This window comes from Channa argus, chromosome 11 (assembly GCF_033026475.1).
Source record: "Channa argus isolate prfri chromosome 11, Channa argus male v1.0, whole genome shotgun sequence".
Lineage (NCBI taxonomy): Eukaryota > Metazoa > Chordata > Actinopteri > Anabantiformes > Channidae > Channa > Channa argus.
The window spans coordinates 18168486-18190485 of NC_090207.1; the positions used below are offsets into that span (position 1 = coordinate 18168486).

The 22000-nt window shown below is 38.3% G+C and overlaps 2 protein-coding genes across 2 annotated transcripts; both read left to right on the forward strand.

The window, feature by feature from the left end:
• The first annotated feature begins 228 nt into the window (after window positions 1–228).
• adrb3a (adrenoceptor beta 3a) lies at window positions 229–9814 on the forward strand. The gene is made up of 2 exons (XM_067522541.1): window positions 229–2105; window positions 7683–9814. The coding sequence occupies exons 1-2, from the start codon at window positions 790–792 to the stop codon at window positions 7708–7710; spliced, it is 1344 nt and encodes a 447-aa protein (XP_067378642.1). The 5' UTR covers window positions 229–789; the 3' UTR covers window positions 7711–9814.
• Window positions 9815–10194: 380 nt separating this feature from the next.
• got1l1 (glutamic-oxaloacetic transaminase 1 like 1) lies at window positions 10195–17063 on the forward strand. Its single transcript, XM_067522543.1, has 8 exons — window positions 10195–11688; window positions 13459–13640; window positions 13802–13925; window positions 14699–14916; window positions 15009–15159; window positions 15766–15931; window positions 16137–16279; window positions 16740–17063. Exons 1-8 carry the CDS (start codon window positions 11517–11519, stop codon window positions 16877–16879), a joined length of 1296 nt encoding a protein of 431 aa, XP_067378644.1. The 5' UTR covers window positions 10195–11516; the 3' UTR covers window positions 16880–17063.
• Window positions 17064–22000: the final 4937 nt, after the last annotated feature.

Below are 22000 nucleotides of genomic sequence, written 5' to 3' on the forward strand. Positions count from 1 at the left end.
TGCTGATTCAGGACAACTGTATCTTTAGTTGTACAGTATGTGATCGCTCACATGCGTGGCTTTATTAGGGTACAGATCCCTGTATAGCCTGAGCACACAGGCACACTTTTCCACTCCTCCCATCTGCTTTCAGCCAGGGTGTGATTAGAACCAATACAATCTTGGGCAACCTGCACTGAGATACAGCGAGAGAGAGATAGAGGGAAAGAGAGAGACAGAGAGGGGGAGAGAGAGAGAGAGCTAAAAAGAAGGAGTGAGCAGCCAATGTGATACACTCTATTGGTTACTGCAACAGCGTCACTGTTTGCTTGATCTTCAAACAGTCTAACTGTGGCATTGTGGCAAGATTCAGCGAAAACACAGCAAGCTGCACAAATCCCAGTGGATGTATTTAAATGGACAAGGCTGGGCTTCTGTTTCCAAAACTTTTTCTCTCACTTGATATATGGACGTATTTCCTGGATTCATGGCAGCAGATCACAACTGTGCTAACTTGTATGGTTCCGGCTTTGTGGATGGTTTCGATTCATCTTTTTGGTGATCATGTTATTGTTGCCTAAGCCAGAAGAACTTCCAGAAACAATTATGTCTTTCGAAATGTGGAGACCCACAGCTGCTTTTTGAGAACTGGCAAACAAGATTCCCAAGGTGTGAAAAGTAAGCAGTAAATGCAAACAAAAGAATAACTATGATTTAATGAGGGAAACTTTATTTTCAGCAGATTTATAATGTTTGTAAGATGTGCAGACTTTTCAACCCTAACTTTTGACTGAGCCGAGCCAGTGAAAAATGGACGGCAACCTGAGCACTTCAATATATTTGCAGAACAACATAACAAAATCCTACCACAATGCAGCAGGACCTTGGATCCTTATCATACTGGTCGTGATCATATTGATCATAGTGGTGGGAAACCTGCTGGTCATCATCGCTGTAGCACGTACTTCACAGCTACAGACAACAACAAACATCTTCATTATGTCCCTGGCGTGTGCAGACCTCATCATGGGTGTCTTTGTGGTGCCTCTTGGGGCCACAATTGTGGTGACAGATAACTGGCAGCTCAGTAACGAATTCTGTGACTTCTGGACTTCTGTAGATGTCCTGTGTGTGACGGCTAGCATCGAGACCCTCTGTGTTATAGCTGTGGACCGATACATAGCCATTACAAGGCCACTCCGACACAAGGTTCTACTCAGTAAGTGGCGTGCAAGAGGAATAGTTTGTTTAGTGTGGGTTGTGTCTGCCTTAATTTCCTTTGTGCCTATTATGAATGGGTACTGGCGTGCAGGAGAAGAACCTGAAGCACAAAGGTGCTACAGTGACCCTGCATGCTGTGACTTTGTGACGAACTGGGCCTTTGCTATCATATCTTCTATAGTGTCTTTTTACATTCCGCTGGTCATAATGATATTTGTGTATGCAAAAGTCTTTCTGATAGCAACGCGGCAGGTCCAGCTCATAGATAAGAATCGCTTGCGTTTTCAGAATGAGTGTCCAGCAGCGCAGCTGCAAGTTGGCCCTCAGGTCAACAACATCTTGCCATCGGCATGTGTGGGCTCCAGCGGCTGCAGCGGCGCAGTGAAGAGAAAAAGCGCCAAGCGGAGGCCGTCACGCCTAATGCTTGTAAAAGAGCACAAGGCCCTCAAGACTCTGGGTATCATCATGGGGACCTTCACAGTGTGCTGGCTGCCATTCTTTGTTGCCAACATCATTAATGCTTTTAACAGAGACGTTCCTTCTAAGAATATCTTCCGACTGTTAAACTGGCTGGGTTACATCAACTCTGGACTTAATCCTATCATCTACTGCAGGAGTCCAGAGTTTCGCAGTGCATTTAAGAACCTGCTCAGCTGCCCGTGGATGTCCACCCCACGGCTCAATACTTTCTATAAAGAGCTTCGGACTCGCTGTTCCTGTTTTCTATGGCAACCTGAGTCAGGTACAGCCGGCTCTTTCCAGAAGTCTCCATGCAGTAGGATGGAGGGAAATGAGAGCCTGTCCAGTATTCGGGGAAGTAGCCAAAGTGAGGAGGCCTCCCCTGGTGCTCTGCAGTACAACGGCAGTACACAGTTTAGTGCCATGTCAGAACCAGACACCAAATTGTAAGTTCTTCTTAATTTACTATTTGTTTTTATTCTACAGTCCATTTTAACCCACATGTGATGAACGCCCCACAAACACACAAACTTCTAACTCCTCAAGTAGAAACACTGAGGTCAGTGTTTGACAGTTCATGTGTAGTTCTCCCAACATGCTGCATTACACTTTTTTGGAATATGTAACTGATAAGATGACCACATGAAATACACATTATACTCAACACAATACAGCATCAAGAAATTGTATTTCATCCTATTAGCTTATTGATATTATGAAACTAAAAAACCCAGAGATACAGTATATGAGTGAGTCTGACTCTTGTCACAGATTTGACATTTGATTTTCTTTATGTGCCTTTGTCCTTTTATCCCACTGGATCAATTCTCCATGGAGCAGTGTTACATCAGTTATTTATAAATTGATGACCGTTTACCTTACTTACATCCTGTTGTGCTTTAACAGGGCATTTCACAATGATACTGATAAAAACACGTCTACACATTAGCACTTTCAGTTTCATATATAATGATAACCAGAAAAATGACCCGCAAAATATATTAAGAGTTGTAGTTTCCTAGTAATTTGTCTTTTAACAAAACTGGCTCCACATTATGTACAGTATAATGATATCCTGAAATCTAAGAATCTTTGAATATTAAGATATTTTAAAAATATAATTAGCACAACTTTCGGAAACGTATATATATAGGTTCCTTTTTGCATTTAGACATATACCTGTTTGGAAATGTTCTTACATAGTATTGTTCTGCTGCCCAGGAGAGCAATAGACTAAGTGAACATTGCAAACAAATAAATAAATAATTTCTGAAACATTGGCTTTTGGGTTGTGCCCGTACAATTTTCTGCACCATGTTACTTATAATCAGTCTTGGAATTTAGTTTAGTTTTTGTAAAATAAAAACAAAAAACAGATGTTCACATTGCAGTGGTTGATACTGTGTAATAATGGGTAGTAGGTTTTAGTTTACTAGTTAATAAGAATGATATTTATTTATTTTGTGTTCTAGGAATCTCTTTACTGTTAATGTAAATCTTTTTTGGTCAGCAATCTGCAACAACCGTATTCCACAATGCAAAAGGTGGCTGTGAAGTGGCTCTGGAGTGATGTGTAAAACACAGAGAACCTCATGGCACATTTGAGGACATTTTAACTACTGACTCTCCTGCCTGTCAGTGGGCCTCAGTGTGCCCTGCCCAACACCTCCTGCTGTAGATAAATCTTTATCACTACACACAAGACTTCCCCCCATAAGTGGAGAGGCTGTTTACAACACTGACAACCAATGCGAATGATCTCGTTAACACAGGAAAATCAAGGTTGGACAGCTGAATACTTGCTTCATTATTATTCTACTACATAACCAGGACTTGACAGCACGTAATTTGAAAAATTAAGAAAGCTATCCAATTACATAGATTCATGCAATTCATATCCAGTTTTTTAGCTGGTTTATTAAGTAATATTGCTGTTTAATATAACATTTGGCTATTTACAGAAGTAATCAACACTCGTCTTCATTATCGCCTCAATGAAACTTTAAATATAATTTCATTAGAAAAGGTTTATCGTTAATTTTCACAAATATATTAAATGTTCCACAGAATTTTATATTCAATTCCCATACTGTAAACTTTGTTGCAACATCAATCACAGATATTATTTAGAATTTTAAATGCCGAACAAGACCAAGACAACAACAACAAAATACTTTTGGAAACACAATTGTTCATAAGGTTATAATTTACGGCGATAGCTAATGTTTAATCACACTGTTTAGTTTTAGTTTAGTTTGATTATATTTTCACAAACTGAGAACATTTGGGTGAATATGCAGAGTATATACATACGCAGATTAAAAAATAAAACATTTGAAACTGCAATATTCAGATTTCCACCCTTACATTTACTCCCAGGAATGTATTTAGAAATATACAATAATTTGTCCAATTTCAGACCAGTAAACTTTTAATGCGATGTCATTTTGAAAACTGACACAACTGTTACACCTGCCTTGTGAATTCCCATGAGTAACCAAGTTTTATGACAGACGGATGTCAAATATTTACTTTGCATATTATATATTATTTTTCTCTTCTCTTTATGTGACATCTCCACAGTGGAATTTTACAGACATAATCAATGGAGCCATAAAACGGAAAACATTTACAAGCGTATAAAAGTCTTCCTTAAAAGGAGCCTCGTGGGTTCTGTACTAAATCACCCCAAGGGGAAGGCTCAGTGGGCTCACCCTGCACTTTGGGCAGGATTACAAACATAAGTGAGACCAGCCGTTTGAGAATGACTCTGATGGGGCCACAACTTGAGAACTGAACCTGGTAGAGTCTGGGCTGCTTCTTTAACCTTTAGGACAACACACAACAGCAGTGTTTGTTAAGTCAAGGGTCAACGTATTCCAGGGCTGATAAAAACCAAAATACAACCTCTGGCATGAATAGTTACTATAGGGATAAAAGGCTTCATCACACAGCACTTTATCAATAGTTACAATATTTAGATTTTATAGAAGTACATGTTGACATAGAAAATGCCTTTTCAATGTATCTTTTATGATTACAGATTTAAGTAAATTTTTTACAGAATTAATGAAGATTTTGTTGTGTCTGTGTTTTTGTAAGCCGTGTCACTGTGTGATATTTTAAGTGGTATTTCTGAATTAGTCTTAATATATTCGAGAATATTTACATATTTGAAGGGGACCAATGTTGGTTATGGACAAAAGGAGTTCCTAAGCGCAGTTTATCCATGGTTGACAACTCTAAAATTAAGCTAACAGAGAGTGGAAGCTTTTATTTCAAAAGCCAGCAGCCAAGTAGGATTTCTACTAAATCACACTGTAAATGTGAAGATATGAGGAGCGTCTGTCTGATGTCTGATAGCCTGGTTTAGAAAGATGTCCAGAACTTTCCTCTTGATGATGAATACAGGACTAATATGCGTGCAAAGATACAGGACAGCAGCCATGCAGGCATGTGTATTGCAGCATATCAGAGAGCTCATACTCTACACGTGAGGAAGCGACTTGTCAACATGTTGCTGAGTAACGTCTCTAAAAGGCAGAACAAAGAAATCTGGCATGGCCATCTGATGCACACTAAAATATTTTCCGCTGTAGATTTGAGTACAAATTTAGCACTAAAGCAACATGTAATAGGTTACAACAAGCACAGTTGTAACCTTTATTTTAATGACAACTTTCTCACTGGTACTATCTGTTCACCGCATACAATCAAATGAACACGGTACACGTTTGTATACACAGTATGTTCTTATTCTCAGCTTGTGAACTTTCAACTGCGGTGAACTAAATAAGCACAAGTAAGCAGACATCACACAAAGCACAAAGAGATGGGTGAGAATGACATTTCCAGTATAAATACTGACTCACTAGAGCCACATTAGTGACTCATTACTCAATACATTACTAATGACTGTATAAACATTTCAGACATATTAGTTGACAACTCATAACAAAAACTTCAAAAGGACGTTGTTTTTATAAGCTTGGCATCTAAGGTTTACATTGTCAAAAACTTTGCGTTACTTGAAGAGATTATCATTATGCCAGCTAAATATGAGGATATAATTGTATTTCCCACAGATGCAGACTGTTTCTTCCCATAGCACACAAACCTGTATTAAAGGACACTTTAGCCCATGACCGCGGCCTGAACTGCCGGAATAAGTTAAAGCCCTGCAGGTAGCACATCATTAGTTACACATTAGAGCAACCTAATGTTTTGATAGAATTAAAAGAAGGACCGGAGCGTGTTAACGCTTCTTTCCTGTGCTGTGAACTCTAAAACTCTGGGCTTTTCTCTGCATTATACTAACTGTGCCTCCAATCTATCGCCACACACCGACTTCCACAATGTGCATTTGGTTAACTAAGAGCAAGATCAGGCTCAAGAAAGCGTGAAACAAGCAGCAGGATAAAACAAACATGGTGGTAGTGACCTGTGGGAGACCTCCAACACTCCTTTACAAGCATAGCTGGTATCAGGTCCAATCACACTGCATCACGTTCAAATGGAGGCATCCAGAAGTTGAGCAAACACTTGGAAACACTTAGATTGTTAGGGTTTGGACAGATACAAAAAAGCAGTAAATCATACCTGAATGCTCCTTGGCTTTATCCCTACATCAGTTCTACATGACTGAAACTTTCAAGACTGTCTGTTACACTAACAGGAGCAGACATCAAGATATCAGTACTTTCATGTTATGCTGTACTATGACCATAGTGTTCTTAAAATATTTACCTTTGCATTACACAGATGGTTGGAATATTTAATGAAATCAAGTTCTTCACTTTGTCACATTTAAAAATGTTCTACATTGATTTACTGTTGGACAGAGGGGGTTTACCTGCAGTCAATACAATGACAACTATGTACCTTTGGTAATTTTAAACACATTTAAAATGATAGCTTTATTCTCAGGCAGGCTTTTTTAAAATCTATATTTATTATGGCTAATAATAGTATGAATACTGGCTTGGTGGTTTTAATGTCTGGTTTCATGGGATTGCTGCTGTCTGTTCTTAGTTCAATAATATGAAATACAGATGAATACATCTATGTTGGCAAGATACTGTACACGGCATCATCATAAATTACGACAAAAGTTTTTTAATTCCATCCTCTATTTCTCAGAAAATTCTATTATTGTATATATGGTATAATATAAAACATGTTTTTCCTGATTTTATATCTAATTTTTTGTGTACAAATTCTTATGAAACAACATTGTGAATAGTTTCTTGGCTATTTTTTTCCCTGGATGCATTCACATTTATGTGAATTTTACAGTTACAGGTTTTCCTGTAGAGACATGTACAGTTGAGATGATAGCATCAGAATTTCTGTCTCGTTAGGGGGGTGGAGGTAGAGTTTCACGCAGGATTAAAGGATGAAAGAAACTTCGCATTAACTTTCTATTATTAGGGGAAAAAAAACAAATAACAGGAAAATGAGATGCAATAATAATAATGCTGGTTTCACTTAAAACTCCATACTCACAAATAACCTGTAAGACAACAAACTGTCACTGTCTGGAAGGTTTCTTATCTGCCAGAAACTGAAATGCAACAAAGGGTGTGACTAGCACAGGACAAGAAGTCCTTTAGTTACACACATAAAAACTTCATTTTTTATAGGGTTACATTACATCTTACAGGGCTGCACGGCAGGTCAAGGATATAATATGACAGCAAACATTCTTGTCGGTTATCTTCAAATCAACTGAAAATTAAAAACGTATAATTATGATTTAAGAATTACGATTTTAAAAAGGCAGTGAAATATTCACAGGTGAATATTGGATCCTGTCACTGTGGGCAATGTCTTCCTTTCATCCTAACTGTTAGCAAACAGGCCAATATTGCTGCAGAACTGCCATGCTGATTTTAGTTGCAGTTCCCCCCAATGTGATGTCACGTTGTCTGTGTGACATTATTTTAAAGTACACAAGATAGATAATAATAAGGTTAATTCACTTCAACTGAAACATTTCATGCTAAATGTTCATATCTTTTCAGCTTCACATTACAAGAAAAGGACGGATGAATTGTAAAATGTCAAGCTGCTGAGGCAAACTATGGACTTCTTTGATTAATGTGATTCCTGCAAAGGCTGAGACCAGCTGAAGAAGAACACAACCACCGGCCCTGAAAAATGTAGCTGAGCCCTCAAAAGATGACTGGATTGAGTGTAGAGAAACAGCTGCTTTAGTCTGCAGATGAAGATCGTGACTGTCTCTGTGGAGAAGACTGACGGCTGCAACTCAACACTGACAACGGTGAACCTCCCAGTCTCATCTAAATACTGTTTGCAAAATACACTGAGTTTCTGAGTCATACTTAACGGCAAGTTTTAAATGCATTCCAGTGAACCTCTGGACACAAAAATGATAGCAATTACTCATTTTTTACAGTACATTATCTGGTAAGTTATCTATTTATGATGACACTGAATCTGTAGTGAAATACCAAAGTTGAAATACTTCCAACAAGGTCATAATCTTGGCAAGTCTTCACTGTTCATTAAAGAACATATATTTTCCCACACAGATTCTTCAGTGTAATATCAGCTCAACCAAGCACTCAAATCCTAACTTCATGTGTCTGTCTCAGTCTTAATGTTTCTGTTTGAGCCTAAAGTCTGTATCCGCACAATAGTTATCTTGCTTAAATCAAGTTATTCTATTTTATAACACAGCTATAAAACATGGCTGTTGACGCAAACAAAATTCTAGTTTACAATCCAAACATCAGTGTATGTCACTGTGCAAGGTACAGTATTAAAAACTGCAGGTAAACATAGCAAAACACATCGCTGCTTGCTGTGTTGCTGGCAAAAATGGTCATGCTATAAGCTCTGTAAGCACTCTGACATGTCCAAATATAGAAGAATAGTGGACTTAACTGTATCCATTATTTTGTTGTATTGGGGCATATTGTCGTGTGTTATTAGTCATAATACACCATCTGTTGCATTAGGAAATAAAGTATTATACAACTGTGACACTGGTCACGTGTGAAAGCTCTCACTTATGAGAGCAAAGTTGTAAAAATGTAAATTCAAACTACTTAATATATAATTGTGAGATGTTGAAGTATTTTAGTATTGAAAACCATCTACTAGGATTATTTAGAGTCAATTGAAATTTCCAGTATTTAGGATCAAAATGTATTTTACCATTGCTCAAATTCAGCAAGTCATTGTCTTCACAGTCTATACTGTGATGTTTTAATGGTAATATACCTCCATTCACCACATTTTCTACACACATTCTAAACTCTTGCTGGGAACAGTGTGATTTTAAGTGTTTTCTAGACACACGAAGAAGCAAAAGAGTCCAGTACTTTGACAAGAAAAAAGACAAAATCTGCAAGAGGTCAGGACATAATGAACATCCTTTAGATTTATCTCACTGTGATTCCCACCCTGGAATCACTGCTCTGTAATGTAAACCACTTGATCAGCTTAAGAAACAGTTGTAAACAACTTAATGTTTCTTATTATAAGTAATCCTCCACCCACCAAAACCACCATCTCTGGCTGTGCTACTGTTTGAGCAGATGTCATCTTATGTTAAGTGTGGAATTATCAGGATTTGTGACATTAAAGAATAAACTGAGAGTGAAAATGCAGGACATCTGACAACAAACTGTAACCAACATTATGTAGCTTCGCCATGCGAACTGTGTGACTACTGAAACATGATTTGGTAAAAAGCCACCACAGTTCAGAGTGGAAAAAATTTGCCTATCAAAAGTTAAGCCACATTTAAATCAGCTGATTCCTGTTACAGTGTTTTCCATGAGCTGGATTAGATTAAGGGGCCTATTTTATGAAAAATACTATTACAGGAAGTACAAATAGCTTCCAAATACATTTTTAACAACCAAAAGCCAAACCATTACTAGTGTGCATGCAGATGATCATAGGCAAATTCATTCTTATAGTTGCAGGATTAAAAAGATTTTACACATCTTACAAACACATTTCAGGTCAAACTGCACATGTAAACCATGGAACTTTTAAAATGTACATCCAATTGTTACTTTGCTTTTTCCCTTTTCAATTTGAAAATCTAATTTCCACATGATGTAGTAATATATGTGCTTGCAATGTTGATGGTGTTTGATTAAAGGTTTTTATTTCTTGGCTCTAATTTTAAGCGTGTCATGGTTTTTCTCTCTCATCTCTTGATTGCAACTGAAAATCAGTGTTTCTTCACTGAGCCTTTATGGTGCCAACACCTTGTCCTGCACAGGGTGTTACGCCACATTTTTCTCAGGATAAACACACATTTTCAGTGCACAAACATAAAAAGTGTTCATTGACACCAGACTAGATCTCACCATTAGAGTGCTTTAGTCTAACTAAGTTAACACACTGTGGATCCATCCTGGTAACACGGCGTGACTGAAACATACACCACTTGGTCAAGCTTACAGAATGTTTTATTTTTTGATACAACGCGGTATTAGATATAGTTTCTTATATAATAGATGAACTCCAGAAAAGTGATTTCCCTTTGTTATAGGACTTTTGGTTTTGTACTGTACCTTTGTTTCTGGGCTCATTTTGTTCTAACTCCAAATTATAACACAAGCAGCCACACACAACCTGACATCACAAATGTTTAAAACACAACCACAAAGCAGTCTGATGCTAGGAAAACAAATCCAGCAATAGACAAAGATACATGTTTTGTCGTCACTCCCTCAAAACAAAACAAAAAACACTTCCATCTGATTCAGAATTACTCATACAAAAATAAGGATAACACATTACTCTACTAAGAGTCATCTCCAGGATACAACATCCCACGAGTCCAGGATACAACATCCCGTGAGGACTATATTACATTTTAGGAAAGGATGTGACTCTTTGCATGGAAAAACCCCACTGCTACACACAATAATGCTGTTGCTTAAACAGTTAATTCTCTGAAGACAAGTACTGAGAGAAACAGCCCAGCAGTACAGAAATAGCAATACAGCAGATAAGGCCAGGAAAAAGTGCATCTCTTAAATGAATCTCTTTCCTAAATGACCCAAGACAAAACTAACTACATGGTTTGACCAACTACTGCCATCTAGTGCAGTGATTTGTGATGAGCAGCTTTACAAACTGCTCTACATAGCCTCTGCTCTTTAAAACTTTAATTCTGGGTTTTTCAATTACTGTGAGATTCACTGCTATTTCTTCATCCACATGAAATGGCTGTTTTTCAATTCTCAGCTTGGGTAAAACGCACTTGGCCAGTGCTGTGTCCCAGAAGCTTGATGCACTTACAATACTGTGGTGTGTCATAACTTGAATGGCAAGCCAGGAAGCTGCACTGCTCCTCTTAAAATGGATCTGACAAAGGAAATGTGATTTGAAGTACTGTACATATGGAATATTACTAACACGTTTTATATTATCACTAGCAACTTATACTTATAAACCATCTCCACAAAGACAAGTCAGTGACAATGGATGAAGAAAATCTTTCAACATGCTGATTGCTGCTTGGCATTTTAATTAATGTGTGGAGGTTGCAGGTTTGTTGTGCAACTACAAAAACTAACCTTATATGGGAGCAGGAGGTCCACTTTAAACTGACTTGTTGTCACACTTTGAGGCTGGAACTGGGTTGGTCTCTTCCAAAAGTGATCACTTCCACTCAGGCTAGCCTATCTGAGAATGGCTCATGTTGGTGGCAAAAGTAAACTCACCAGAGCCACAAATTAGGGAGTGACAAACTCATCCGTTTCTGTTGCCGTGGTGACAGTATCCAAAGACGTGCGGTAACCTGGAGACAGAGTCTAAACAAAAACCTCGTAGGTACCGTGTTGACGTGGCTGTTTGGAAACGAGATGAGCCGACCTGGCAGGAGCACTGATGAGGCAGAGGTCAACCAAAATGACGACCCAGGAGGTCAACACTCCGCATCCACACACACTGCAGCAGCAGCCACTCCTGAAACGAGGCTGCTGGTAGCCTTCAATACAGACAGTCAGGCCAGGAAAGTTTACCTGGCAGGGAGAGGTGAGTCCGCTCATCTGCGTTTACCACTGTTTATGATGGTTTCTCTTTCTTTAGCCTAATTGTACTTATTTCATGTAACTTTCACTGTAACTTCACTACAGCTCAGAGAGGGAAATAGGTACTACATACATTCCAGAGCTTTAGTGATGGATACAGATATGATGATAAAAAATATAATTAACAAATAAATTATTATGCTTTTTCAGCTAATTAACTACTTGACAGCAAATTGTTAACCTTCATCTGAAGCTTTTGTGATGTTTACACATTATTGAATAATAATTCAGTAACTGAGGGCTTATTGTTTTATGTATATTTTGATGTTTTTGTACCTTTACTGTTTTCCATGCAGGACTATACTTTGAGTAAAATATTTATACACCGTGGTAATAATAATTTTACCTCAACAAAATACAACTTCTTCCACCACTGCTCACTCAGAATAAAGGGCAAATAAAATGTTTTCCCTTTTTGTCACTTGACAGCTGGTGTTTTTGATCTAGGTTGCTAGGTTACAGAAATCTCCCCCCCCCCCCCTTTAAAAAAAACTTTCCTAGCATTTGTATTTACCACATTTTCACCTTTGAAAGAGTACTGAAGCACAAATAACGATTTTGTTTTACAGGTGTGTGTCCCCCAACACTTGTTTTTCTAAAGCATACATTTCTGAATAGAAGAAAATAAATTATTGTTGAATGAGTTCTCAAATGAAATCCTTAGAAATAAGCTTTGAAGAACAAGTAGTTCTCTCCTTGAGTCTATATAGATACTATATAAATTAAATTAACGTGCACAGCTAGGCACATACCAACCCAAGGTGCAAAACTGTAGCAGGAAAATAAAAAAAAACATTTATATCAAGATCTTATAAATTGAAGATCTTTAGATCTTCATAATTCCACCTTAGACGATCTTTAGATCTTCAATTTATTAATAAGCATACATAAACCAGTCTGTGCATAACAGTTTCCACAGGCTTGCTTAATTAATATAAAATGAAAATTTGAGATTTGAGGAGAAACATTATCAAACAAACAAATCTGGCCAAGACTTTCACGGTACATACAGTACATATGATCAACCACACCTTGTACAATACCATTTAAAATACGCAGAAATTTTTGTAACTCAGTCAGACTATTGCCTGGAGAAATCAGAATATTAGTAGTGTAATTGAGGCATTTTAAGGGAGGGCTCACAGACACGATCAACCACAAAAAGGAATTTCAGCAAAATCAGTAACAGATATTAGCCCTTTGTTTCTGGAGGAGCAGCTCCAGGAATTGTGAAAAAAAAAGAGACAACTGATTTTACCCACATTATAAGAATCTGAAGCCTGGAGGATACTGTACGTTTCCCCTCGCTGTAATCCCGAAGCTGGAGCAGTTGGATGGACCTTAGTATACTTCAAATACAACTTCTGTTTGCATTTTAAAATCTATATCTAAACACAAAGTGCAGTAAATTAGCTACCATGACACTAGCTTCTTATGCATTTCCACCAGATTTCCACATTTTTTTCTTCTACATTGTTTTTTTATTTTCTCTAATTGTTTCCAGCTGATTGTTTTTGAGTGGGATGATAACTGCAGATCAGAAATCTATACTAGTTAATTGGTCCACATGCAGAGATTCATAGTTAGACTGCAGTTTTCCCCCGTTATGACCTTTGTTTTCCTTTTCCGAAAACACAAAAGATTTTTCAATTTGACAGTTTTGTTTTGTAATGAACAAAACTGACCTTTTTAATGCAACGACTGCCTTTTGCAGAGTATTTCAGCGAGGAAGGAAAGACATTTGAATTGTGTCTTATTGGGAAAATAAAGCAACAGTTGAGCGGCGATCCCACTCTTCGACCTGAGTATCCATCTTCTTTAGGCCTGACAGAATTCACCAAGAGAGCCACACAGGTTGCTTTGGGGAAGAGCTCTCGGGCAATAGTGGAGAACAGGGTAATCGCAGCTCCCCACAAACACTGTAACTGAACTATAATTGATCTATAATTACACAGTCATGGATTTAGATGCAGCTGTAACGTCAGAATAAATCAGCACATAAAGAGCACTCAAGTGTTTTAGCGTCCTGATCATTTTCATTATTTTAACTCTTTCAGGTGTTGGGTGTCCAGACTCCTGGTTTTACTGCAGCTCTGCGTCTTGGAGCTGAACTCTTAAAACACTGGTTTGATGCTGGCGCACCTTGGTGTGGGCCGGTCTACCTCTCTTCCCCTTGTGATGGTAAACCTTCGTCTCAACAAGAACACACGTGTGTTGGCTCTAAAATGTTGGTGCACGTTAGATTAGGTTCTTAAAACATAAATAACACAATGCACAATTTTTAATAGTTAAAAATGAATACTATAATAGTCCAGTGTAGCTCCTTATGTAAATTTACATGTTACTGACAACAAAACTAGAGGATGACTCATACAGTATACACCACAAATATACCATAAGAACAAATGGCAAATAATGGCCAGCAATAGTATCCATAGCAACACTAGTTACTACGACATAAACACAGAAGGAAAGAGGTTAGACATAAAAGGAATGGGTGTATGAGAAAGACAATCCTCTCTATAGACTCATGGTATCTTCCAGATAAAGAGCCATTAATATATTCAGACCCTTAGCAGACATGTCAGATGTTCACTGAAAGAATTTTCTACCTTCCAGATAGAGTTTATTCACTTATCTTTTGCAAATATAAAAGATTTAGTGGGGACTTGGCGATTGAGGAAACCTGTGAAAAGAAAAGAAAATGTGCAAAACAGAATGGAATGGACTACTGCACATTCGCATCAATCCCTTTAGGAATGCAGCAGAAACTTGTTCACAAGTAAAAACAATTGGTGGATTCAATTAAAAAGCAAATTATCCTAAACAGTGTTCACTTACAGTGGTGGCAGCATAGTGTAATTATATGCTGGGGGTTTAAGCAGCAATGATCTTGAGGAATTTGTACTGCTTTAAGAATCTAATATAGTATTTCATCTCCATCCTTTCTGTAGACTCATTGCCTGGTATCTTCCAAGCAGCAGGGATCCAAGATATCCATGAATATTACTACTGGGATGACAAGCAGCGGGGCATTTGTTTGGAGAAGCTACTGGAGGATCTGGAGAGGGCTCCTGAGCAAAGTGTTGTTGTTCTATCAGCGTCTGCTCACTACCCAACCGGAGCAGACCTCTCTCACAGTCAATGGGCTGTGGTTATGCAACTCATCATGGTAACAGACGCGTACATTTCTAATAGAGGCTAACATTGTTTTTAATTAGACAAGAAGCTCCTCACTCCTACTACTTGGCACTGTTTCAACAGAGGCGTAGGCTTTTCCCTTTCTTCTTGCTGCCGGCTCAGGGACTGTGCTATGGCGATTTAGAGCGAGATGCCTGGCCAATACAGTGCTTTGCATCGCAGGGGATTGATCTCCTCTGTGCTCAGTCCTTCTCCCACTGTTTTGGATTATATGGTGAGAAAGTGATGTTCAGAAAATGACTTATTTTAAAGATTTATATGTGTCACTTCTGTGACCAAAGGGACTCCTTGACAAGATGAGCCAACACAACAAATTAAGACTGGTATCTTTGATGTTAAATCAGCACAAAGTACAATCTGAACCTGCTCTGCTATTAAAAGAAAATACAGCCAGTCAATCTGAACTCAATTTTCTTTTCTTTTGTGCTGTCAGACAGTGTCAGCCCCTCACACAACAGACCAGAGCAAATATGTATTCTTGTTTATCGTATCAACTGGGCACTGCTAGTTGTGTCTAACAAGACAAAATCACGTTGCCTGTTGCTTTACAATATTACTTTTCTGCGAGGGCTCTATGCTAGTATCAGTAAATCTTTCCAAGGCAGCTTCTTGCTTGTTTCTCTGCGAGTTGGAGAAATTTCATTCACCAGAACTGAGTGGCTTATTTTATTTCCTAATTCAGAGACATCCCTCTTCAGCCTTTTTTCAGCACCAGCTTCATAGGAAATAGAGAAAAATAACATTATAATACTATTGCTAAACCATGTGCGGCGCTTCTTTATAGTATCTGATTCAATCTCTTCTCTTCCCCCTTCACTAGGTGAAGCTGTGGGACACATCCTATGCGTCTTGAAGCAGGACTCCCTCTGGTTGCCTGTGCGGCATCGAGCTGACTCAATAGTCAGAACACTGTGGGACCAGCCATCTGTAGGAGGAGCACAAGTTGTTGCCACAGTGCTCAGTAACCCTGCCCATCTGGTTGAATGGTGAGTCACGCTCTACTTGAATGAAAAAATACGTATTTAAAAAATGTGGCTTGGACAGTGACATTGCTACAGTATCAGTAGATGCCAACAGCTTGTGCACCGGTCATCTGATTTATTTAGGAATCGCATGTTGACCTCTTGGATCTTTTTACATTTTGCAGGTACTGAATGATATTAGTTCCTAGTTTGCCCCTGTGTTTGCCAGGCAGGGTGAAGTTAAGCGCATCGTTGAGCGATGTATGCTGATCCGAGAAATCCTGAGAGACAGGCTGCGGCTTTTGGGAACTCCAGGTTCCTGGGATCATCTGGTTCAGCAAAGTGGACTCTACTGTTGTACAGGTCTAAATGGTGAGGAGAAATGAAAATCTGTTGTTTTTCTAGTGAACTAGACCAGCAAATGATTCACTAGACTCAAATAAGGATAAAACAAAACACTGCTGATGTCTGAAAGTCATAATTACTGTAGTTTTCAATGCTTTTCTTTTAATCTTGAACTGAACTGGCGTTTACTGTATATTTTTTCAGATTCATTATTTTGAACTGAGTCATGCCGCTCTTTCGATAACATGCAATTATAGCGCTTTTTACAGAGCTATGAAATGTGATTGGCTCACTTTACGCCTGTAGAATAACAGGCCTGAAATTTAACAGTCTCTTTTTGATTGTTTAACAATAAGTATGATTGCTAATAGTACGTTCTTCCGGAGGAAAAATACTACCAGTATTCTACAAAAAGCAACAGAACTCATGATTATCATAAATACCGATGTGCTTTCACTGTACTTCTTGTTTTTTATATCTACTTTAGGTCTGCAGGTAGAATTTCTGTCAAAGTGGAGACATATGTACCTCCTGCCCAGTGGCTGCTTAAACGTCAGCGCAATCAACGGCCGTAACTTGGACTATATTGCTGAGTCCATCCATCTGGCCCTGACCACTCCACTCTGATCATGTGGCTTTTGATCAAGATCTGAAATCAGGCCTTTCAGCCTCCTTTAAACACATTCAGCTTGAACCTTTCCTCACACTATAAAATGCTAAATATCAGGGTTGCTGTAATGACTATTGGTGGTGTATACTGAAAAATAAATGCAGAGAAATAATACAGAATAAATGCAGACCATAATTTGATTGCTTATTAATTTCTGATTCTTTATGACCGAGGTCCAGTCATTGGTAACTGTAACAGATACCAGCCTGTGATGGACTTTCAGCTGAGAAGCCAAGAGTAATGTTCAGTATGTGATAGTAATAGTGTATGACAGAAAGGTTGGAGCTAATTTTAATTACTTTATATTCCCTCCAACCTTCAGACTGGAAAGATTTGCTTTGAACTAAAGGTGGAAGGAGTTTCTGTAGTTTGAATCTTATATAAACAAAGTGTAGCACTTTTCTGTGGCACATGCTTTACTTTGTTAGGAGAGACAGCATGATCTGCAGAGAATTCCCAGAGTCTTGCACAAAGGCACAATTTAATATAAGATGATTCAAGAGCTTAACCATGGTCTAAGCCTAACCTTTAGAGTAATAAGCCTTAGACTAGCAGCCTGTTTTGCTTACTGCACTCAAAGCAGAAATGAGCCTTCATGAATTCCTTTCAGTTGCTATGAACAGTCAGGAAAATGAATGTGATGGAAACATCAGCCTTGTATTCAGAAGGTAATAATTCAATTAAGTTTGCTGTAAATAGTTTTACACCAACACTTCACGATCTCTAAAATACGATTATACTATACTATATAAAATAATAATTGCTTTGACCTGTACTGAAGGTGACAAATAACGTTTCATTGTCAGGTACATTTCTTCTAATGGACCATGTCTCAGTGCAGGACACTGTTAATACCTACGATCATATTGGCAGAAAGAACACGGTCAGTGGTTTAAGGGGCTTCATGACTCCCACAGTAACATTTAATCTGTAAATTGTGGGGGGCTCTTATAGTCACATGATCCACACAGCATTTCCTTTCCATTTAACAAGGATACATTAAAAATGTGTTATACGGGTAAATTATGTCTAGAAACATCAGTGACTAAAACTTTCCCTATCATGAGAGTCTGTGTGTGATGGTGTAATGGGCTAATAAAAAATGAGTATTATTTTCTTGTTTGTTAAAGAAAAACAGACTTTAAAAAAAAAAAACTTGTTTTTTATCCAACTTGATATCTCTGGGGTCCTGCTTTCATTTGTGAGATATGTAACTAATGTCAGTGTATGCTGTTTAGTTCTCCGAAAAAGGTTGCAACAAGGTATTTAATGGAGGCGGTGTGCTCACTCTTTTCATTACTGTGACCTTGGGTGAACAACGAGGATAATCAACATCCACCATCACAGTCTCTGAACCATTAGATAGTTGAAAACAGTGAAAAACAAAATTCTCAAACACAGACATTTGTGCTCCTGTGAAATACTGATCATAGACCAATAGCCAAGATATGAGCATTTGGTGCATTTTTTTCATCAGTTACTTCTATACCTAAGATTTAAACACAACTGTTATAAAGGTGGTCGGTTGTCTAGCGTATAATCAGGTCATGAATCGGACTGTGATATTACCCCCCTTGAATAGAGCAGCCTTTACAAAAAGGTTAATGAGTAGGACGGCTTATGAATGAGTCAATAATAAAACTACTGAACATTTTAATAAACATCCTTCTTGGAAAGTGGCACCCATTTTTGGTCACGCCAGCGTCAGGCTTATTAGATGACAATGTTGGCTATTTGGGGGATCAGTACATCCCCTTTGGTGCAGAGTAAATAGTCCTTTGTCCTTTCGTTGTATCCTGTGAGTTCAGAGTTGCCACAGCAGATAATTTGTCTACATGTTGATTTGGCACAGTTTTTATGCCGGACGCCGTTCTTACGCAGCCCTCCCCAATTTCTACCAGGCTTGAGACCGTGGCTGCAAGGCTGGGGATGGAGATGGGCAGTTGGGGGTTCAGTTTCTTGGCCAGAGACACTTCGACACGTGGTCGGAAAAAGCGAGGCACGACCCTTCAACCCTATGGTTGGTAGGAAGCCAATCTACCAACTGAGCCACTGCCACCCACAGAATAAATTGTAATTGTTTTATTGTTTTAAAGCATACTGTTATACAGACACACAATAACTGTTTTCTTTCCTCTGCACACACATCTGACAACAACATCAATGTTAACCCGAACTGTGAAGGAGTAATCACATCAGCTTTGTCTTGTCTGAGCTGATCTCTAAATTGTCACAGCAAGACACAGACGCAGTAAATTTAGGACACATGGGGCAACCTAGCATCGACTACACATAGGGCAGGCTTTCATTTCCACAGGAGATTTTTAGGTGTTCATCTGCTCCTTCAACTGCACTTAGATGTGAGAAAAAGATGTGCGGACTGACAGTGATCGGTGATTAGCGGTGACTCACACTGAGGGAAAAAATGCTATGAACTTCAAACAAAAGAGCCTATAATACAATCTAAACGACTATGCCATCAAATTATTCCCTGGCAACATAATGATTTCAAGCAGCGTGGAAAGAACGCAGGAGTTATCTGAACTCTGTCATTACTTGCAATAGTATTAATTATAAATTGTGCTTGTGCATGTCATTATACTAAACTATAAAAAGTGTTAATGCTCTTGAAACTGTTTCATAAAAGAACCTCTTTTGATTCAGCGATACACTATGTTTTCCTTCTTTAATAGCACTGGATTAATGTTAAGCCTTTAGTTCTTTTTTAAAAATATTTTTTGTAAACTGAGTGAGCTGTCAAAACTCAATTCTTATGTCTCTTTCAAGTTTTCAAGCACCTTAGTTACATGTCAGAAGGGCTCTGGTTGATATTAATAACAGTGAACTCTGTAACTGTTTAGGCTTTAGAAAGTTCTCTGACATGCTTTAACAGCTTTGTGGCTGCTTAGAGGTAAATCTGTTAGTAACAAAACAAATTTTACAAAATTGCAATTCCACTGCTATCAGTTATGATACAATTTACATCCATACCAAGTCAGATTGGTCGCAAACTCTCAGGTTAACAACCTTTAGAGAATTTAGAAGTTAAAAACAAGCTGTCTGACACAAATAGCATTAGATTTCATGAACCAAAGTTCTGAACAATTAATTTTATCTAAGGATGGTTAATGTTTCAGAGGTTTTTTGGTTGAGACAATAAATATCTTTACTGAAACAGAGCACAGACGGCATCACAAAGAACAGAAAGTTTTTATTGTGAGAGCTATGAATGTGACAAATGCCATGCACTGATTATTCAGTAAAACAAGTCTTACAGATTGGTTTGGGTTGAGTCACTTACATTTATACAAGTCGGATATGATGAGGATAAATTATCTGACAGAAATGTGGTGTAGTGCTGTCTGCAGATAGCAGGAACACACTGTGGTGACTGATCAGATCATCCTCTTTTTAATCCTTAGGGTCTAGTGATTTGTTTATCCTGTGTGTTTGGCTTTGGGGTCAATTGCTCTCAAAATACTAAGAACATTGTCTTAGAGGATCTCACGACATACTCTTGTAGACTGTATTGCCACTATATTGTGCCAAGCAGGTATTCAGTCTGTCAGCGGGGCAATTGGTGTCATCGTTCTCTGTGATGATAGGACAGGAAAACTATAAAGCTGTGAAGTGAGTCTGATCTGCAGTACTTTAGGGTAACCTCTGATTTCATATAGACTATGGGCGTCACATCTAGATTCTGGCAGGCAGTAGCTTGCTCCATGCCAAAAACAAAATTATACAGGTGACAGTTCATGTACAGTATGGTTATGCATTTATGAACTGGAGAACATGCTGTACAAATACACAAAATTCTCTGAAGCACATTACGCAGCTAGTCAGGGAAACAACAACAGTGAGTTATTGTACAGTAAACCATGTTGTTGATGGTAACAGTTTTCTTGCAACAATCACGTAAATGAATGAACAAATACATGTTTGTTCACATACTTTCTGGAAGCTAACACGTTAAATTGATTCCCTCTCTTTGGAAAAGATTTTCTGTCCATCTGCTATTGATTGAAAAAAAAAATAAATTCTGCTAAATTGAAGCTCACCTTACTTCAAGGAGAGCCTGTATGCCTTTTTAACAAAGGCATACATTAATGAGTCTAGCTACATTTTTTTCCTCATAGCTCATGTTATCTTCATATCTATTAATTACGTTTTTGTTGCTTGAGAAATTTTTTTTTTTTTTGCCACCAATATAATTCCCATTTATAACAGGAATTATATTCCTATAATATAATTACTATGCTGGATATTTTCCAAACTGAGGGATCGTGTCAGAAAGTTACTTCAAGGTAAACTCAAGGATACATTCTGTCTACATTGAGCTACCTGGGGACTGAGCTATGACTGGCTGCATGCACGAAGCAGAGTGAGGAGAGTTAACCTCTATTGATTACAACCAAACTCCTAGAGCTTCAAATGAACGTCCCAAAGCCTCAGACACACTGTGAGCACAACTTCCACTGTGTGTATCACTCCAGGATCCCCTTTACCAGGCCTGGTCATCTGACTTCATACGGGGATGTTGATTCAGAATCTGTCCACTAATGCCAGTGTATGGCCATGATTGTTTTCCCTTTTTCAGCTGACTTGTTAAGGATAAACAGAGAGAGTTTGCACTAATAAAACACGCTACCGGAGCTTTATCTCCGACTGACCTCCTCACGAAGGCCACTTCAGAAATCACGTCACCTTCTTATCGGTCTGGCCCTCAGACCCTTTCACAAATATTTGTGACCAGTGAAGGCTGACAGTTTAAACATTACAGCTGTGGCAGTGACCTCTGCTGCATTAATTCAGACAGCAGCAAGCACTAAAAGGACACCATCAAAATAACCCTTCACATTGTGACATTATATCCTCACATAATCCTCTGCCTCTACATTCTACAACATTAAAAACTAACCTTTGTGATTTAATCAGGCATTGTGCATTATTCTATAGAAGCCCCCGTAGGAGTTTATAGAGAATATACATATAGAAAACAAAGGAAGAATAAACTGTAAGTTCTCTTGTTCTGAGCAATCTAACCGAATGATTTGTTTTCTTTTTTTTTTTTTGAGGCT